A 19,999-nucleotide genomic window follows, 5' to 3' on the forward strand; every position below is an offset into this window, starting at 1 on the left:
TTGGCACCACTATAACCATCTCGCATGCGGCATACCACTTCATTGTGACTGCCTAAAGATCTGTGATTCCCAGCACCATCCCATAGCCAGCTCACCCCCAGCCCTGGAAGAAATTAGTCTTCTTGGTGAATGAACATTCTTTCGGCTCTTCAGGACCACGCCTCTCCCCACAGGAGGGTGGAATTGAGGATCTCTAAGAATCCTTTTAACTCTATGCTTATATAATTTCATGTAGATAATATACAAGAGAAATGTTTAAAATTTGACCTTTCAATGCTTTTTTAAAAAGTAATGGATTTTTAGAAAGGATTGTACTGAACAAAGGAGCAAAATATAATGTAATCCGTTTCAGGCCCATAGCCAGGATCAGGTTATAAGCTTAGTAGATGAGCGTAAGAAAGGTGATTCAACAGAAAAGGGGCAGGACTAGTCTAAGAGGGAAGAGTCACACTTGAAATTGGTTTCACAGTGCCCTCTGGAGAAGGGAAAAGTAAGGTAGCAATGGATGGATTGAGCATGTGACCCTGAGTAGTCTTACTGAATAAGGGAGACAAAAGGGAGAGTGGGAGAGAAGGAAGTAAGGTACCATAAGAGATAAGACAATGTTGCAAAAAGGCCAAGAAGGAGAAATCTGTGACTCTCTTACTTAAATCAGGACATTTCCAAGAAGTACTAAAGACTATCTGTTGGATTGATAGGGCTTAATTATTTTAAGTATTAGCTTGGCCAAATTTTCACTGGTAAATCAGTCAATCCTTCTTCCCTCTATCTCTCTCTCCCTCTTTCCGTCCCTCCCTCTCTTCCTTCCATCCTTCCTTTTGTGCTAAAATTCTTCTCTGACTTATGGTGCATATGTTTCTGTTACATAATTAGCTGGGCATGGTAGCGTACGCCTGTAATCCCAGCTACTTGGGAGGTTGAGGCAGGAGAATTTCTTGAACCCAGGAGGTGGAGGTTGCAGTGAGCCAAGATTATACCACTGCACCCCAGCCTGGGCAACAGAGTGAGACTCAAAAAAAAATTTTTTTTAAGGATTTTGCATATTTAATGAGCTCCAAATATTCTGTAGACTCCTACTCTGTAATTAAGTGTGGTTTAAAAAAGAACATATGTAGCCAGGCTCGGTGGCTCATGCCTATAATCCCAGTACTTTCGGAGGCCGAGGCAGGTGGATTACCTGAGGTCAGGAGTTTGAGACCAGTCTGACCAACTTAGTGAAACCTCGTCTCTACTAAAAATACAAAAATTAGCCAGGTGTGGTGATGCACGCCTGTAATCCCAGTTGAGTACTCAGGAGGCTGAGGCAGGAGAATCTCTTGAACCTGGGAGGTGGAGGTTGCAGTGAGCCAAGATCCTGCCACTGCATTCCAGCCTGGGTAACAGAGCAAGAGTCTGTCTCAAAAAAATACAAAACGGAAAAAAACAAAACAAAACATCATGCAGATGACTTTTCTTAAGATGTCATTATATTGGCCGTCACTAGCAATTAGTCACTTTTATTAGATATTAATATTCACAGCTTTGAAGTCATCACATGTCTCCAGGTTCAAAATAGGAAAGAGAAAAAAGCTTAGACTATTTGTCTTTGTCTATCAAGACATTGGAAGAATGTAAACTGAAAACCATACAATTTTGGCTTTTGCTATTTTCTAGGCTAGCTCACATTAGCTCCAATATCATCCTAAAATATGAAGCCAGATTGGGCAATGAAATTGCAATTTTTGATTGCAATTCTGATTTTTAAAAAGTTAGTCTTTTTTGGGGGGAGGGGGTAGATGGAGTCTCCCTCTGTTGCCTAGGCTGGAGTGCAGTGGCACGGTTTCAGCTCACTGCAATCTCTGCCTCCTGAGTTGAGGATATAGATTCTCCTGCCTCAGCCTCCTGAGTAGCTGGGACTACAGGTATGCACCACTATGCCTGGCTGATTTTTGTATTTTTAGTAGAGACAGGGTTTCACCATGTTGGCCAGGCTGCCCTTGAACTCCTGACCTCAAGCAATCCGCATGCATTGGCCTCCCAAAGTGCTGAGATTACAGGGGTGAGCCACCGCGACTGGCCAAATTAGTCTTAAATGTTTTCAAACATTGATCAACATCATTTAAACAAAGCAACTATTATACATTAGGAGATGGATGGGAAAATTTGAACACAGACTGGATAATCAATATTAAAAGATTATCGTTAATTTTTTTTTTACCTCCGCCTCTCCCACTTATCATTAATTTTAGGTGAGATAGTGGTATTGTTTGTATGTATTTTTAAAAGTCTTTATCTTTTACAGATACAAATGGGAGGGGGAATGGATAGGAGTCCAGTGAAATAAGACTGGCCATGTAGTGATAGCTGTTGAATCTGAGTAATGGTTATATGGGAGTCCATTATACTACTTGCTCCACTTTTGTACATGTTTAAACTTTTTTCATAATAAGCAGTTTAAAAATCTGATGAAAACTATTTCTATTTGTGAATTTAAAAAATACTAGGCTTTTAAAACTCAGAACTACAACTTAATCCTGTACAGTCTGTCTTTTTAAAACAGGTAGTACCAGTAGGAAATCAAGTCTGTAGCTCCCACAATCCTTTTTTGTTGTTGTTGAGATGGGGTCTGGCTATGTTGCTCAGGCTGATCTTGAACTCCTGGGATCAAATGATCCTCCCACCTAGGCCTCCCAAAGTGCTGGGCCACAATCCCTTTTTTTTTTTTTTTCTGAGACAGAGTCTTGCTCTGTTGCCCAGGCCGGAGTGCAGTGGTGTGATCTCAGCTCACTGCAACCTCCATCTCCCGGGTTTAACCGATTCTCCTGCCTCAGCCTCCCAAGTAGCTGGGATTACAGGTGTGCACCACCAAACCTGGCTAATTTTTGTATTTTTAGTAGAGATGGGGTTTTGCCATGTTGGCCAGGCTGGTCTCAAACTCCTGGCCTTAAGTGATCTGCCTGCCTTGGCCTCCCAAAGTGCTGAGATTACAGGCATGAGCCACCTCGTCTGGCCCCCACAATCCTTTTTTAATACATACACTGTTTCTTAAACCTTTTATACATAAGCAGCTACTTTGTGCCATCTGATAATTTTATGATGGCTTTATGGGTAAAGACTTGGGGGACCACCTGTGTAGAAGCAGAGATGATGGGGAAGACAGATCTGAATGACTAAAACATCTTTATATGACCCTGGCAGGCTAAAATAATAGCTTAAACTGATTAAAAGTGAAGTAGGGGCTGAGTGCCGTGGCTCATGCCTATAATGCCAGCACTTTGGGAGGCTGAGGCAGGCGAATCACTTGAGGTCAGGAGTTCGAGACCAGCCTGGCCAACACAGTGAAACCACGTCTCTACTAAAGGAACAAAAATTAGCTGGGCATGATGGTGGGCACCTGTAATCTCAACTACTTGGGAGGCTGAGGCAGGAGAACCTTTTGAACCCAGGAGGCAGAGGTTGCAGTGAGCTGAGATCACACCAGTGCACTTCAGCCTGGGAGACAGAGCGAAACTCTGTCTCAAAAAAAGAAAAACATAAAGTGAAGTAGAGATTTTGCTCACATAGATAGATCGGGTGATCTGTGAGTAATGAGCATCCTAGTAGCTGGTAGTGAGAAGGCAGTACACCATAATGAATGACTGAGCATAAGCCAGTCATAGATCCAAATCTCAGTTCAGCCAATTACTAGATGTAATCTTACTATATGTTCCAGAGCCTTAGTTTACTCATCTAATCCCCCATATTCTGGGGGACTGTTGAAGTTTAAATAAAAGATACGTAGTGTTAATGCAGCAGGTCTGGCTGTTCAGTCCTTGCATGTCTTCAAGGGAACCTGGAACCATTACTGACCTTTGGCAACCCCTGGAAATGTGGTCCTCAGAATGTTCTTATGTGAATGGTTGATGATTATGTTTTATACACCTGGAGCAATGGACCAGGCCTCATCAGCTTGTCAGGATTGCTTTGCATAAACATCAACCTATATGAAGTGCATTTGGTTTCACTTGTGATCCTGTGTTTCAGTTGCTTTGGCTGGTAATGTAGCATGATGTTACTATGAGCCTGAATCTTGATAAAAGTCTCAGACCAAGAGACTTAAACAGTTTTCCCTGGGCAGAGACATTCTGCTCATGTCAATGCAGCTTGCTGCTAGAGAGAAAGCATATCCTATGTGGCCCCAGATGGGAAAGTACTCAAAAGCCTGTCCCTGACCTCTCTGGATTTCTCCTGATATATTTTTCCTATTGCTCTTAGTCTGTGTAATCTTGCTCTAACAAAACCTTAGCCATGAGTATTGAGTTTTATGAGTCCTTGTGGTGAATCAGCAAACTTGAGGGTGAATTTAGGACCTGTGAAATATATAGGGACTAGTACAGTACCTGAAGAATAATACACATCCAATATATGGTTGCTAGTGGCATTTAAATTCTGCCTGATGGATGTTGTAGGGGACAAGTTGTACTCTGCTAGAATATAGGCTGGGAATACGGGACTTTGCCTGATTTTCTCAACGATGCCCTTGGAAAAGGGAAGGATAACATTTCATCAATAGGAAACTTAGAGGATATAACTCCAAGATTCTCCTCTGGCTTCCCAGCCCTTCTGATTCAGAGTGGAGAGGTGCCATGTAGGACAAATGTGTGGATGAGTAGACCACCAACTGAGACCTTTGGAGACTGCATGCAGGGCAAACTCTTTTACCATTTTGAAGAGTAACAAAAACAATGAAAAGCCTTGTTGAGAGTTCGAAATTTGGAAAACTTAGACTAATGTTATGGTGCTCCAAGTGTGAGTACCACAGGCTGGATCATCACTTTAGGTAATAGCCACCAGAGACAATGGTGTTAACAGTGGTTATCAGGAAGGCCAGGTACAGCGGCTCATGCCTGTAATCCCAGCAGTTTGGGAGGCCAAGGCAGGTGGATCACTTGAGGTCAGGAGTTCGAGGCCAGCCTGGGCAACATGGTGAAACCCCATCTCTACTAAAAATACAAAAATTTAGCCAGGCATGGTGGTGCATGCCTGTAGTCCCAGCTACTTGGGAGGCTGAGGCAGGAGAATCACTTGAACCCAGGAGGCAGAGGTTGCAGTGAGCTGAGGTCACGCCACTGTACTCCAGCCTGGGCGACAGAGTGAGACTTTGTCTCAAAAACAAACAAACAAACAAACAAACAAGTGGTTATCAGGAATTTCCCCAACTCAGCCAGAACCAAGCGAACAGAATGTTTTAGTCTATCCAGGCTGCTATAGTAAAATACCATCAACTAGGTGGCTTATAAACAACCGAAATTTATTGCTCACAATTCTGGAGGCTAGGAAGTTCAGATCAAGGCACCAGAATATTCAGTGAGGGCCAACTCTATGATGTGTAAATGGGGTCTTTTCACTGTGTCTTCACATGTGGAAGGGGTGAACTCTAGTCTCTTCAGCCCCTTATAAAGGATTAGTACCCTTATATAGGGCTGAAGGGTACTCACATGACCTAATTACCTCCCAAAGCCTCTACCTCCTGATACCATCACATAGGGGATTAGGTGTCAACACATCAATTTGCGGGGAACACAAACATTTAGTCCATAGCACAGAGCTATTTCCAACAAGCACTGGGCATGACAGAAAAAGAGTCTTTTTTCTGTCATGAAACTGTGAGGACTGCACATAAACATTAAAAAATAATTGGATTGAGACTTCAGTTGAGAGCTAATTCTAGGGAAGGAAGTCTAGGGTACCCATGTTGCAATTTCTTTTTTTTTTTTTTCTTTTGAGATGGAGTTTTGCTCTGTTATCCAGGCTGGAGGGCAGCTGCTCAATCTCGGCTCACTGCAACCTCCGCCTCCTAGATTCAAGCGATTCTCCTGCCTCAGCCTCCCGAGTAGCTGGGATTACAGATGCCCGCCACCATGCCTGACTAATTTTTAAAATTTTATTAGAGACGAGATTTTGCCATGTTAGTCAGGCTGGTCTCGAACTTCTGACCTCAGGTGATCTGCCTGCCTCAGCCTCCCAGAGTGCTAGGATTACAGGCGTGAGCCACCACACCAGGCCCCATCTTGCAATTTCTTTCTAGGTTTGTATGAGTGTATGTTTATGGTTCTTATCCAAGTGACCAGGTCTAAGTAAGAGACATCAAAAGATCCTTGTGCCCCCTAAAATGAAATAATAATTACAATAGTAATTTATGCCATGCATTTTATTGATATTTTTAAAATAAATCGCCTCCAAGATGGATTGGACTGATCTTGATAGTGATTTTTCCCTCTGCTGGTTTCTTAAGGGATGATGAGCATAAAATAGTTGGTATAAGTTTGCTCTTTCACACTTGGATTTTATTTTTGTTGAGCTCCTAATCATTTAGGGTTACTTTAGAGGTGACTTGATTGTACCCTCTGTCGCACGTAATGATTATATCTTTATCACTGTCATCCTCACTGTAATAACTCATCATATCACTGTCATTCACGTGATCATCGTATGCATTGTTCCTGGAATCTAACTTACGAAAGGACCTGGGAGAGGACTTGACTTTGCTTGAAACATATAGGTTTTGAGTGTTTTTCTCCTTTGCCTCAGAAATATCATTGACCAAAGGCTTATAAGTTTTGGAAACAAGATGTTTTTTCTTGTAGGATTGACAAGTTTCAGCTACTTTAGAGTTGGATAATAAGGCTGCCCTGCCTAGACTCACTGACCTTTTTGGATTAAAATGTTTGGGAGGCTTAGCCAATTCCTTTAGACTGAATGGCTTGGATGGTGACATTTCTTTTTGTGGATGAGATGAACAAAGCGGCTTGGATAGCTGAGGTGGCCTGACTGGCTTATCTGAACTGACTAGATTACATGCATAGTCTAGCTTATGTGATTTTTCTGGACTGCCTGTTCTATGTGCCTTTTCCAGGTGAGATGACTTGCGTAAGGTTTTTGAGCGTGATGACCTGGATGACCTTTTTGGCTTTGATGGCTTAGTTAACTTTCCTGCACTGTTTGGTATGGATGACTTTTGTAGACTTGAGGGCTTGATTAATTTTTCTGTACTGCATGGTGTGGGTGACCTTTCTGGACCTGAGGAATCAGATAACTTGTCTACAGTGGATAGCATGGGTTGTGTTTCAGGACTGCATTGACTGGCTGTCTTGGCTTCATTGAATGATGTTTTGGATGACTTGGCTGCTATACCTTTTTTCTTGACCCTGAAAGTATAGAAAATTTGGAGTATAATGATGTAAAACAAAAGAGACCTGTTATTATTATCAGAGAACATACGGTACTGTCAGCTTAGACCTGTGGTCTTTTTGGGACTTTAATATGAAAACTGAACACAGTAAGAATCGGAGTGTGATGGCTGGGCATAGTGGTTCACACCTGTAATCCCACACTTTGGGAGGCCAAGGTGGGCAGATCACTTGAGACCAGGAGTTCGAGACCAGGCTGGCCAACATGGTGAAACTTCATCTCTACTAAAAATACAAAAATTAGCCTGCTGTGGTGGTGCACACCTTAGTCCCCAGCTACTCAGGAGGCTGAGGCAGGAGAATCGCTTGAACCTGGGAGGTGAAGGTTGCAGTGAGCCAAGATGATGCCATTGCACTCCAGCCTAGGTGACAGAGTGAGACTGTCTCAAAAACAAACAAACAAACAAAACCACAAAAACAGAATTGGAGAGTGGTGAAAGCCACAACTAAGGTTATAAATATGAACTCTTGTTTAATGCTTTTTCTTAAGAGCATTTTACTATTTAACCACATTAGATAACCATATAATCCACATATAGAATTACACAAAGTTGTTTCAAATCTACTGTAAAAAGAAACACACACACACACACACACACACACACACAGAGAGAGAGAGAGAGAGAATGAACCTCACTTATTACAGAATTAAACTTTTTATTAAAAAGTCACAAATTGATAATGTATCACAAGAAAAAAACTATGGAAAAAGTCATTGTTTTTGTATCATATTTACAACATCAAGTTATCTGTGCATATTTCAAATCATAACATTCCTCTGAAACTAAAGGAATGCAGTACTGGTACCACATTTTAGTCACCAGTCTTTGGAATGGAATATTTTTAGGGAACTGGTATATAAAAGGCAGGCATTGAGATCATGAGAGTAACAACAGTGAATAATTTTTCGTGCGATTAAATCTTAAAATGGTAGATTATCCAAAATGTTTTATTGTCTTTGAAAAACAGAGACCCAATTCCCTCTCTCTTTCTCTTCATTCTCCCACTCTTATTTGGATATTCATGCCTTCTTTTCCTATACTGAATTTATAATGCAAGTAATATCCTGGAGTTCAGCTGAACCCTGAACAAGAGACACTTTGACTAAAGTTAATAATGTACTAGAGAATATTTAAGAGTTGATATAGCCGGGCGCGGTGGCTCAAGCCTGTAATCCCAGCACTTTGGGAGGCCGAGACGGGCGGATCATGAGGTCAGGAGATCGAGACATCCTGGCTAACACGGTGAAACCCCTTCTCTACTAAAAAATACAAAAAACTAGCCGGGCGTGGTGGCGGGCGCCTGTAGTCCCAGCTACTCAGGAGGCTGAGGCAGGAGAATGGCGTGAACCTGGGAGGCGGAGCTTGCAGTGAGCTGAGATCCGGCCACTGCACTCCAGCCTGGGCGACAGAGCAAGACTCCGTCTCAAAAAAAAAAAAAAAAAAAAAAAAAAAAGAGTTGATATAATTTAAGTGAAAATATTCACCTACAAAAGGTTGGTAGCTCTTCAGAAGTCTAAAGCTAATATTAAGTAACCTGAGAAATGAAACCTCCACTATATGTACACACACACACACACATGCCTTGCACTCTTAATTTAAAGGAGTAAAACTTACATTCCTGCTTTGGATGCATCATCGCTCAAACAGTTATAATGGAGATAACAAAAACAGATAAAGACAAAAACCATGATGATAATACCAACTAAAACGAGTAGATTTCTTCTAAGGTAGTTCAATTTTGTCTGCATTGATTCAACAGGTTTATTTCCTGCAAAGAGATTGTATAATCGGAGAAGGTGTTAGGTAACCAAGTTTTTTTTTTTTTACATTGATAGTGGTTTGATAGTGTAGATCAAAATAACATTTCTTCATCAATTATTTTTTAAACCTATTAATTGTACCACTGTTATGTTTTCACCTCATGGATCCAGCCAGTCCAGAAGCTAAATCTGGGAGGCATCGCTGACTAATCCATACCATTACCTGGGTTATCCCTGAATCTTGGCTTGCTTATCACATTACCCAGGTTTTTGAATCTGTGTGTGTATGTCTTGCATCTATAAGTGTACTTGAGCATCAATGTGTGTGTAAATGTGTGTAATTGAAAAGAGATGTGACAAAAACAAACCCTTGTTAAAAACCTACTATATGCTTGAGATCTGGCAAGATGGCCAAATAGGAACAGCTCTGGTCTGCAGCTCCCAGCGAGACCAATGCAGAAGGCGGGTGGTTTCTGCATTTCCAACTGAGGTACCCAGTTCATCTCACTGGGACTGCTTAGGGGTACCCAGTTCATCTCATTGGGACTACAATGGGTGTAGCCCAAGGAGTGTGAGCAGAAGCAGGGTGGGGCGTCGCCTCACCCGGGAAGTGCAAGGAGCCAGGGGACTCCCTCCCCCAGCCAAGGGAAGCCATGAGGGACTGTATTATCTAGCCCAGATACTACGCTTTTCCCATGGTTTTGGCAATCCACAGACCAGGAGATTCTCTCATGTCCCTACAACACCAGGGCCCTGGGTTTCAAGCACAAAACTAGGTGGCTATTTGCACAGACACAGAGCTAAATGTAGCAGTTTTGTTGTTGTTGTTGTTGTTTTTCCCCCGAGCGGCACCTGGAAGCACAGTGAGACAGAACCGTTCACTCTCCTGGAAAGGGGGCTGAAGCCAGGGAGCCACGTGGTCTCACTCAGCAGATCCGACTCCCATGGAGCCCAGCAAGCTAAGATTCACTGGCTTGAAATTCTCGATGCCAGCACAGCAGTCTGAAGTAGACCTGGGAAGATGGAGCTTGGTGGTGGGAGGGGTGTCCACCATTACTGAGGCTTCAGTAGGCAGTTTTCCCCCTGACAGTGCTAAGGAGGCCAGGAAGTTCGGACTGGGTGGAACTCACCACAGTGCTGCAAAGCAACTGTGGCCAGACTGCCTCTCTAGATTCCTCCTCACTGGGCAAGGTATCTCTGAAAGAAAGGCAACAGCCCCAGTCAGAGGCTTACAGATAAAACTCCTACTTCCCTGGGACAGAGCACCTGGGAGAATGGGTGGCTGTGGGTGCAGTTTCAGCAGATTTAAACATTCCTGCCTGCCAGCTCTGAAGAGAGCAGTGGATTCTGACAAGGAGGATTCTTCCAGCACAGCACTCGTGCTCTGCTAAGAGACAGACTGCCTCCTCAAGTGGGTTCCTGACCCCCATGCCTCCTGGATGGAGAGACCTCCCAGCAGGGGTCGACAGACACCTCATACAGGAGAGCTCTGGCTGGCATCAGGCTTGTGCCCCTCTAGGACGAAGATTCCAGAGGAAGGGGCAGGCAGCAATCTTTGCTGTTCTGCAGCCTCTGCTGGCGATACCCAGGCAAATAGGGTCTGGAGTGGACCTCCAGCAAGCTGCAGCAGACCTGCAGAAGAGGGGCCTGACTGTTAGAAGAAAAACTAAAAACAGAAAGCAGTAACATCAACATCAACAAAAAGGACCCCCACACAAAAACCCCATCCAAAGGTCATTAGCCTCAAAGATCAAAGGCAGATAAATCCACGAAGATGAGGAAAACCCAGTGCAAAAATGCTGAAAATTCCAAAAACCGGAATGCATTTTCTCCTCCAAATGATCACAACTCCTCTGCAGCAAGGGCACAAAACTGGACAAAGAATGAGTTTGATGAATTGACAGAAGTAGACTTCAGAAGGTGGGTAATAACAAACTCCTCTGAGCTAAAGGAGCACGTTCTAACCAAATGCAAGGAAGTTAAGAACATTGATAAAAGATTACAGAAATGGCTAACTAGAGTAACCCATTTAGAGAAGAACATAAATGACCTGATGGAGGTGAAAAACACAGTACGAGAATTTCGGATGCATATACAAGTATCAAAAGCCAAATCAATCAAGAAGAAGAAAGGATATCAGAGATTGAAGATCAACTTACTGAAATAAGGTGTGAAGACATGATTAGAGAAAAAAGAATGAAAAACAAAATGATCAAAGCCTCCAAGAAATATGGGACTATGTGAAAAGACCAAACCTATGATTGATTGGTGTACCTGAAAGTGACGGGGAGAATGGAACCAAGTTGGAAAACACACTTCAGGATATTATCCAGGAGAACTTCCCCAACCTAGCAAGACAGGCCAACTTTCAAATTCAGAATATACAAAGAACACTACTAAGATATTCCTGGAGAAGAGCAACTCCAAGACACATAATCGTCAGATTCTCCAAGGTTGAAATGAAGGAAAAAATGCTAAGCACAGCCAGAGAGAAAGGTCAGATTACCTACAAAGGGAAGCCCATCAGACTAACAGAGGATCTCTCTGCAGAAGCTCTACAAGCCAGAAGAGAGTGGGGGCCAATATTCAACATTCTTAAGGAAAAGAATTTTCAACTCAGAATTTTATATCAGCCAAACTAAGTTTCATAAATGAAGGAGAAATAAAATCCTTTCTAGACAAGAAAGGATTTTTGTCTTTTGTCAAAATATTTGTCAAATACTGAGGGATTTTTGTCACCACCAGGCCTGCCTTACAAGAGCTCCTGAAGGAAGCACTAAATATGGAAAGCAAAAACCAGTACCAGTCACTGCAAAAACACACCAAAATATAAAGATCAATGACACTATGAAGAAACTGCATCAACTAATGTGGAAAATAACCACTTAGCATCATAATGACAGGATCAAATTCACACATAATAATATTAACCTTCAATGTAAATGAACTAAATGCTCCAATTAAAAGACATAGACTGGCAAATTGGATAAAGAGTCAAGACTCATCAGTATGCTGTATTCAGGAGACCCATCACACGTGCAAAGACACACATAGGCTCAAAATAGAGGGATGGAGGAGTATTTACCAAGTGAGTAGAAAGCCAAAAAAAGCAGGGGTTGCAATCCTAGCCTCTGAAAAAACAGACTTTAAACCAACAAAGATCAAAAAAGACAAGGGCATTACATAATGGTAAAGGTATCAATGCAACAAGAAGAGCTAAGTATCGTAAATAGATATGCACCCAATACAGGAGCACTCAGATTCGTACAACAAACTCTTAGACACCTACAAAGACACTTACACTCCCACACAGTAATAGTGGGAAACTTTAACATCCCACTGTCAATATTAGACAGATCAACGAGACAGAAAATTAACAAGGATATTCACAACTTAAACTCAGCTCTGGACCAAGTGGACCTAATAGAACTCTCAAACCCAAATCAACAGAATATACATTCTTCTCAGCACCACATAGCAGTTATTCTAAAACCAACCACGTGATTGGAAGTAAAACACTCCTTAGCAAATGCAAAAGAACAGAAATCATAACAAACAGTCTTTCAGATCATGGTGCAATCAAATTAGAACTCAGGATTAAGAAACTCACTCAAAACTACACAACTACATGGAAACTGAACAACCTGCTCCTGAATGTACATAACAAAATTAAGTCAGAAATAAAGAAGTTCTTTGAAACTAATAAGATCAAAGAGACAATGTACCAGAATCTCTGGGACACAGCTAATACAGTGTTAAGTGGGAAATTGATAGCACTAAATGCCCACATCAGAAAGCAGGAAAGATCTGAAATTGACACCCTAATATCACAATGAAAAAAACTTGAGAAGCAAGAGCAAACACATTCAAAAGCTAGCAGAAGACAAGAAATAACTAAGATAAGAGCAGAACTGAAGGAGATAGACACACAAAAAACCCTTCAAAAAAAAAAAATCAATGAATCCAGGAGCTGGTTTATTGAAAACTTTAATAAAATAGATACACCACTAGCCAGACTAATAAAGAAGAAAAGAGAGAGAATCAAATAGCTGCAATAAAAAATAATAAAGGGGATATCACCACTGATCCCACAGAAATACAAACTACCATCAGATAATAGTATAAACACCTCTATGCAAATAAACTAGAAAATCTAGAAGAAATGGATAAATTCCTGGACACACACATTCTCCCAAGACTAAACTAGGAAGAAGTCAAGTCCCTGAATAGACCAATAACAAGTTCTGAAATTGAGGCAGTAATTAATAGCCTACCAACCAAAAAAAGCCCAGGACCAGACAATTCACAGCCAAATTCTACCAGAGATATAAATAGGAACTGGCACCATTCCTTCTGAAACTATTTTAAACAATAGAAAAAGAGGGACTCCTCCCTAACTCGTGTTATGAGACCAGCATCATCCTGATATGAAAACCTGGCAGAGACACAACAAAAAAAGAAAAATTCAGGCCAATATCCCTGATGAACATCGATGCGAAAATCCTCAATAAAATACTGGCAAACTGAATCCAGCAGCACATCAAAAAGCTTATCCACCACGATCAAGTTGGCTTCATCCCTGGGATGCAAGGCTGGTTCAACATATGCAAATCAATAAATGTAATCCATCACATAAACAGAACCAATTACAAAAACCACATAATTATCTCAATAGATACAGCAAAGGTATTTGATAAAATTCAACACCCCTTCATGCTAAAAACTCTCAATAAACTAGGTATTGATGGAACATATCTCAAAATAATAAGAGCTATTTATGACAAACCCATAGCCAATATCATACTGAATGGGCAAAAGCTGGAAGCATTCCCTTTGAAAACCTGCACAAGACAAGGATGCCCTCTCACCACTCTTATTCAACATAGTATTGGAAGTTCTGGCCAGGGCAATCGGGCAAGAGAAAGAAATAAAGAGTATTCAGATAGAAAGAGAGGAAGTCAAATTATCTCTGTTTGCAGATGATGTGATTGTATATTTAGAAAATCCCATCATCTCAGCCCAAAATATCCTTAAGCTGATAAGCAAATTCAGCAAAGTCTCAGGATACAAAATCAATTTGCAAAAATCACAAGGATTCCTATACACCAATAATAGATAAGCAGAGAGTCAAATCATGAGTGAACTCCCATTCACAATTGCTACAAAGAGAATTGAATACCTAGGAATACAACTTACAAGGGATGTAAAGGAACTCTTCAAGGAGAACTACAAACCACTGTGCAAGGAAATAAGAGAGGTCACAAACAAATAGAAAAACATTCCACGCTCGTGGATAGGAAGAATCAATATCGTGAAAATGCCCATACTGCCTGAAGTAATTTATAGATTCAATGCTATTCCCATCAAGCTACCACTGACTTTCTTCCCAGAATTGGAAAAAACTACTTTAAATTTCTTATGGAACCATAAAAGAGTCTGTAGAGCAAGGACAATCCTAAGCAAAAAGAACAAAGCCAGAGGCATCACTCTACCTTACTTCAAACTATACTACGAGGTTACAGTAACCAAAACAGTATGGTGCTGGTACCAAAACAGACATATAGACCAAAAGAACAAAACAGAGGCCTCAGAAATGACACCACACATTTAAAACCATCTGATCTTTGAAAAACCTGACAAAAACAATGGGGAAAGGATTCCCTATTTAATAAATCATGCTGGCAAAACTGGCTAGCCATACGCAGAAAACAAAAACTGGATCCCTTTTTTACACCTTATTCAAAAATTAACTCAAGATGGATTAAAGACTTAAATGTAAAACCTAAAACCATAAAAACCCTAGAAGAAAACCTAGGCAATACCATTCAGGACATAGGTATGGGCAAAGACTTCATGACTCAAACACCAAAAGCAATGGCAACAAAAGCCAAAAATTGACAAATGGGATCTAATTAAACTAAAGAGCTTCTGCACAGCAAAATAAACTAACATCAGAGTGAACAGGCAACCTGCAGAATGGGAGAAAATTTTTGCAATCTATCCATCTGACAAAGGGCTAATATCCAGAATCTACAAGGAACTTAAACAAATTTACAAGAAAAAGCAAATGACCCCGTCAAAAAGTTGGCAAAGGATATAAACAGACACCTCTCAAAAGAAGACATTTATGTGGTCAACAAACATATGAAAAAAAGTTCATCATCACTGGTCATTAGAGAAATGCAAATCAAAAGCACAATGAGATACCATCTCATGCCAGTTAAAATGGTGATCATTAAAAGGTCTGGAAACAGCATATGCTGATGGAGGGAGAAGAAATAGGAATGCTTTTACACTGTTGGTTGGAGTGTAAATTAGTTCAACCATTGTGGAAGACAGTGTGGTGATTCCTCTAGGATCTAGAACCAGAAATACCATTTGACCCAGCAATCCCATTACTGGGTATATACCCAAAGGATTATAAATCATTCTACTGTAAAGACGCATACACATGTATGTTTGCTGCAGCACTATTTACAATAGCAAAGACCTGGAACCAACCCAAATGCCCATCAATGATAGACTGGATTAAGAAAATGTGGCACATATATACACCATGGAATACTATGGAACCATAAAAAGGAATGAGTTCTTGTCCTGTGCAGGGACATGGGTGAAGCTGGAAACCATCATTCTCAGCAAACTAACAGAGGAACAGAAAACCAAACACTTCATGTTCTCACTCATAAGTGGGAGTTGAATAATGAGAACACATGGACACAAGGAGGGGAACATCACACACTGGGCCTGCTGCGGGGGTGGGGGGCAAGGGAAGGGAGAGGATTAGGACAAATACCTAATGCATGTAGGGCTTAAAACCTAGATAACGGGTTGATAGGTGCAGCAAACCACCATGGCACATGTATACCTATGTAACAAACCTGCACATTCTGCATATGTATCCCAGAACTTAAAGTAAAAAAACCCAAAAAACAAAAAACAAAAAAAAAAAAACCCTACTATATGTTAAGTCCCTTGCCAGATTCATTTATATAGTATTAGCTAGTTTGGTGGAGACGGGTTGGTATATTCAGTGGGGAAGGGTGGTAAAGGAGGACCATAAGTCTGTCATCTTGACGCTAATATTTTGCTTAAGTTTTTTACACAGAAGTAGAAATATCAGCTGTTGTATTAGAAATTCTTGAAGACCTACTAATGTTAACACTGCTAAAAGTAACAGCAGATTTCTTCAATACAGCTGGCTTTTCTAATTAAATACTTTAATGTATACTATAACAGATCATAATTTACAAGTTTTAAGGTTAGGCACCTACCTGTAGTAGAAGATCCATTCGTTTGGTTTGTAGTCATACAATTATTTGTCCAAATGGACAGAAGTAGGACACAAATAACAAGATTCATGTCCGCAACTTGGTTCAAATGATTCGTCTACTAATTCTCAAGGTAACTACTGAATTTATGTGGTTCAGAGTGTTCTAGGCATTTATGACAGCATTACCATTGTGTGTCATACTCTGACAACATAATCTCACCATGGGGAAGCATAAGCTTCTGTATACAAATTTTACCAGATGACTTTTTTTTTGAGACAGAGTTTGGCTCAGGCTGGAGTGCAATGGCATCATCTTGGCTCACTGCAACCTCCACCTCCCGGGTTCAAGGCATGGTGGCTCACAGCTGTAATCCCAGCACTTTGGGAGGCAGAGGTGGGCGGATCACTTGAGGTCAGGAGTTCAAGACCAGCCTGGTCAACATGGTAAAACCCCATCTCTATTAAAATGCAAAAATTAGCTGGGTGTGGTGGTGGGCACCTGTAATCACAGCTACTTGGGAGGCTGAGGGAGGAGAATCACTTGAACCTGGGAGGCAGAGTTTGCAGTGAGCCTAGATTCCGCCACTGCACTCCAGCCTGGGCAACAGAGTGAGACTCCATCTCACAAAAAGAAAAAAAAATTCAAAACAAGAAAATTGAGGCATTATTAATTGGAGAAGGAAGTATTTGGAGAAGGTAAGGGAAAATGGGATAGATTTCCTAGGGAAGCAATACTGGGGCTGAGTTCTGAAAGGTAAGTAGGAGTGAATTATGAGGAAAGCAAAGAGAAGAATGTTCTAAGTGGAGGAGGCACATGTGCCAAGGCACTGTGATGGAAGGAAGGGTGGCACATTGGAGAAACCAAAAGAACGTAAGAGAGTTGAAGAATAATGGGGAAGCACAGAAGAGCTTTGGGTTGTTTGTTTTTGAGACAGGGTCTTGCTCTGTTGTCCACGCTGGAGTGAAGTGACACCATCTTGGTTCACTGCAGCCTCCACCTCCTGGGTTCAAGCGATTCTCATGCCTCAGCCTCCCAAGTAGCTGGGATTACAGGCTTATGCCACCATGCCCGGCTAATTTTTTTTTTTTTTTTTTTAATTTTTAGTAGAGATAGGGTTTCACCATTTTGGCCAGGCTGGTCTTGAACTCCTGGCCTTCGGTGATTTGCCCACCTTGGCCTCCCAAAGTGTTGGAATTCTAGGCGTGAGCCACCAGCCTGGCCCACAGGAGAGTTTTTAGCTAAGGATTGACATGTTAAGGTCTGTGTTTTAGAAAAAGCACTCTGGCTGTAATATGGGGAACAGATTGGAGAGGCACAAGTGGAAGAAAGTAGTTAGACAATTAAGAGGATATTACAGCAGTCTGAGAGAGAGAGAATGGTGGCTTAAAGCAGAGTAGTAGTGGGGAAGACAAAGAAAAATGGACTAAAGCCAGGTGCAGTTGCTCATGCCTGTAATCCGAGCACTTTGGGAGGCCGAGGGGGACGGATCACCTGAGGTGAGGAGTTTGAGACCAGCCTGGGCAACACAGTGAAACCCCATCTCTACTAACAATACAAAAATTAGTCAGGCATGGTAGTACATGCCTGTGATCCCAGGTACTTGGGAGGCTGAGGCAGGAGAATCACTTGAACTCGGGCGGTGGAGGTTGCAGTGAGCCAAGATCGTGCCACTGCACTCCAGCCTGGGCAACTGAGTAAGATTTCATGTCAAAAACAAAACAAACAAACAAAAACAAAAACCACCACCAACAAACAAAAAAAAAGAAGAAAGGTAACAAGGATGATTCATTCATTCAACAAATAAGTACAGAATGTCTATTATGTGACAAGAAGTTTTGGGTTCAACGGTGAACATTCACATAGACATAGTCCTTGCCTTCAAGTTCAAAATCTAAAGAGGGTAGGCAGACATATACACATAAGCAATTAGTAGGCAGTGTGGGTGTGTACTGTCATGCAGGCTATGGCCAGGGAGCATGTACCACCACTGGAGCACACTAAAGGAGTATCTATTCAGAATGGCAACCCCTGGAGGAGATGACCCTTAAGCTGAGGTGGGGTTTTGTTTGTGTTTAAAACATGAGTATAACTTCCTTGAATCTAAAAAGGAGGGAAAGAAAATTGCATTGCAGACAGAGAAATCAATATGTGCAAAGCATGGTTGAGGGAACTTCATTTCCATATGGCCAAAATGAAGAATGTCCAGGGGTGGAGGTGGGGGTGGGGGTGAGTTTGGAAATAAGGCTAGAGTGGGTCAGCAGGGGTCAGATTACTAAAAGGGTGTGTTAAAGGGCGTTCTTTATTTCGATTTCCTCATCTGTTAAAATAAGTAGAAAAGAGGCCAGGTGCAGTGGCTCACACCTGTAATCTCAGCACTTTGGGAGGCCGAGGAGGGTGGATCACTGGAGGTCAGGAGTTTGAGACCAGCCTGGCCAACATGATAAAACTCTATCTCTATTAACACTACAAAAATTAGCCAGGTAGGTGGCATGCGCCTGTAGTTCCAGCTACTCAAAAGGCTGAGGCACGAGAATCATTTAAACCCAGGAGGTGGAGGTTGCAGTGAGCCGAGATTGCGCCACTGCACTCCAGCCTGGGCAACAGAGCAAGACTCTGTCTCAAAAAATAAAGTAAAATAAAGAGTAAAAAAGAAATGAAAGAACATGTCCTATAAAGGTGACAGTCTTTGAAATTGTGCATTTGGGGCCATTGGAATAGAATAAAATTAAATATTAATTGGAAAACTCCCAGCCTGGCCAATATTGTGAAACCCCCTCTCTACCATAAAAAAATACACAAATTAGCTGGGCGTAGTGGCAGGCGCCTGTAATCCCAGCTACTCAGGAGGCTAACACAGGACCATCACTTGAACCCAGGAGGCAGAGGTTGCAGTGAGCTTAGATGGTGCCACTGCACTGCTGCCTGGGCGACAGAGCAAGACTCCATCTTACAAAAATTTAAAAACCAAAAAAAAAAAAAAAAAAAAATACAACTCAGTTTTACCCTGAAGGTCTAAATAATCCTGCTCATACTTTTTAACTGTATAAAGATCAGAAAATGTTATTCTATTGCTTTTGAATAAGCTGCTTTTGAAAATTTGAATAGGGCTTATAAAGTAAAAGAATTTATCTGTCACCTTTTTTAAAAAAAGAAATCAGGTTTTTTTTTTTTTTCCCCTAGTTATGGATACATGGTAGACAAATATCTTAAAGCCAGCATTTCAGAAACAGCTTCCAAATTAATTTGAACATTAATTTCGTATTCACAGTGGTTACAAAAACACTTTAGTTTCTTTGGCTTTAACATAGATTTATATGATTTTATTTCATTTGCAAGTTTACATGACTAGCATGTTAGTAATAATAGATGTCACTCAAATTCTAGGTATTATTTTGATAAAAAATTGTGCATAATAAGTACACTATAAAGCCCCATTTCTTGCTTCATATTTGTTGTTGTTATTGTTTTGATTGTTGCCAGGACTAGAGTAAAACCCAGTGAGATATTTGCCTCTAGCACAAAATTTAAGGGGTGCTGCAAAATTCAGTAATCAAATAAGATTTTAATGTGATATTTAAAAGTCAAAATTAATGCCAAAAATCTATGACCAACAAAATATTGAACATTTAAATAAAGACAGGATCTGATTCTGCACTTGCATGAGCCTGTCCCACTCCCCTCACCCTAATCCCAGCTCTGCATCTTGAGCCTGCAGGGCCATATTTATTCTTTTCCATTTTAAAAAGCAGAGGGGA

The 19,999-nt window shown here is 41.2% G+C and overlaps 1 protein-coding gene across 1 annotated transcript; it reads right to left on the bottom strand.

Annotated features, from left to right (window-relative positions):
- Positions 1 to 6,154: 6,154 nt before the first annotated feature.
- On the bottom strand, positions 6,155 to 16,350 carry C7HXorf66 (chromosome 7 CXorf66 homolog). Its single transcript, XM_010388755.2, has 3 exons — positions 16,245 to 16,350; positions 8,825 to 8,978; positions 6,155 to 7,166 (listed from the first exon to the last, which is right to left on the bottom strand). Exons 1-3 carry the CDS (start codon positions 16,330 to 16,332, stop codon positions 6,323 to 6,325), a joined length of 1,086 nt encoding a protein of 361 aa, XP_010387057.2. The 5' UTR covers positions 16,333 to 16,350; the 3' UTR covers positions 6,155 to 6,322.
- Between the last annotated feature and the right edge of the window lie 3,649 nt (positions 16,351 to 19,999).

Source organism: Rhinopithecus roxellana, chromosome 7, assembly GCF_007565055.1.
Source record: "Rhinopithecus roxellana isolate Shanxi Qingling chromosome 7, ASM756505v1, whole genome shotgun sequence".
Lineage (NCBI taxonomy): Eukaryota > Metazoa > Chordata > Mammalia > Primates > Cercopithecidae > Rhinopithecus > Rhinopithecus roxellana.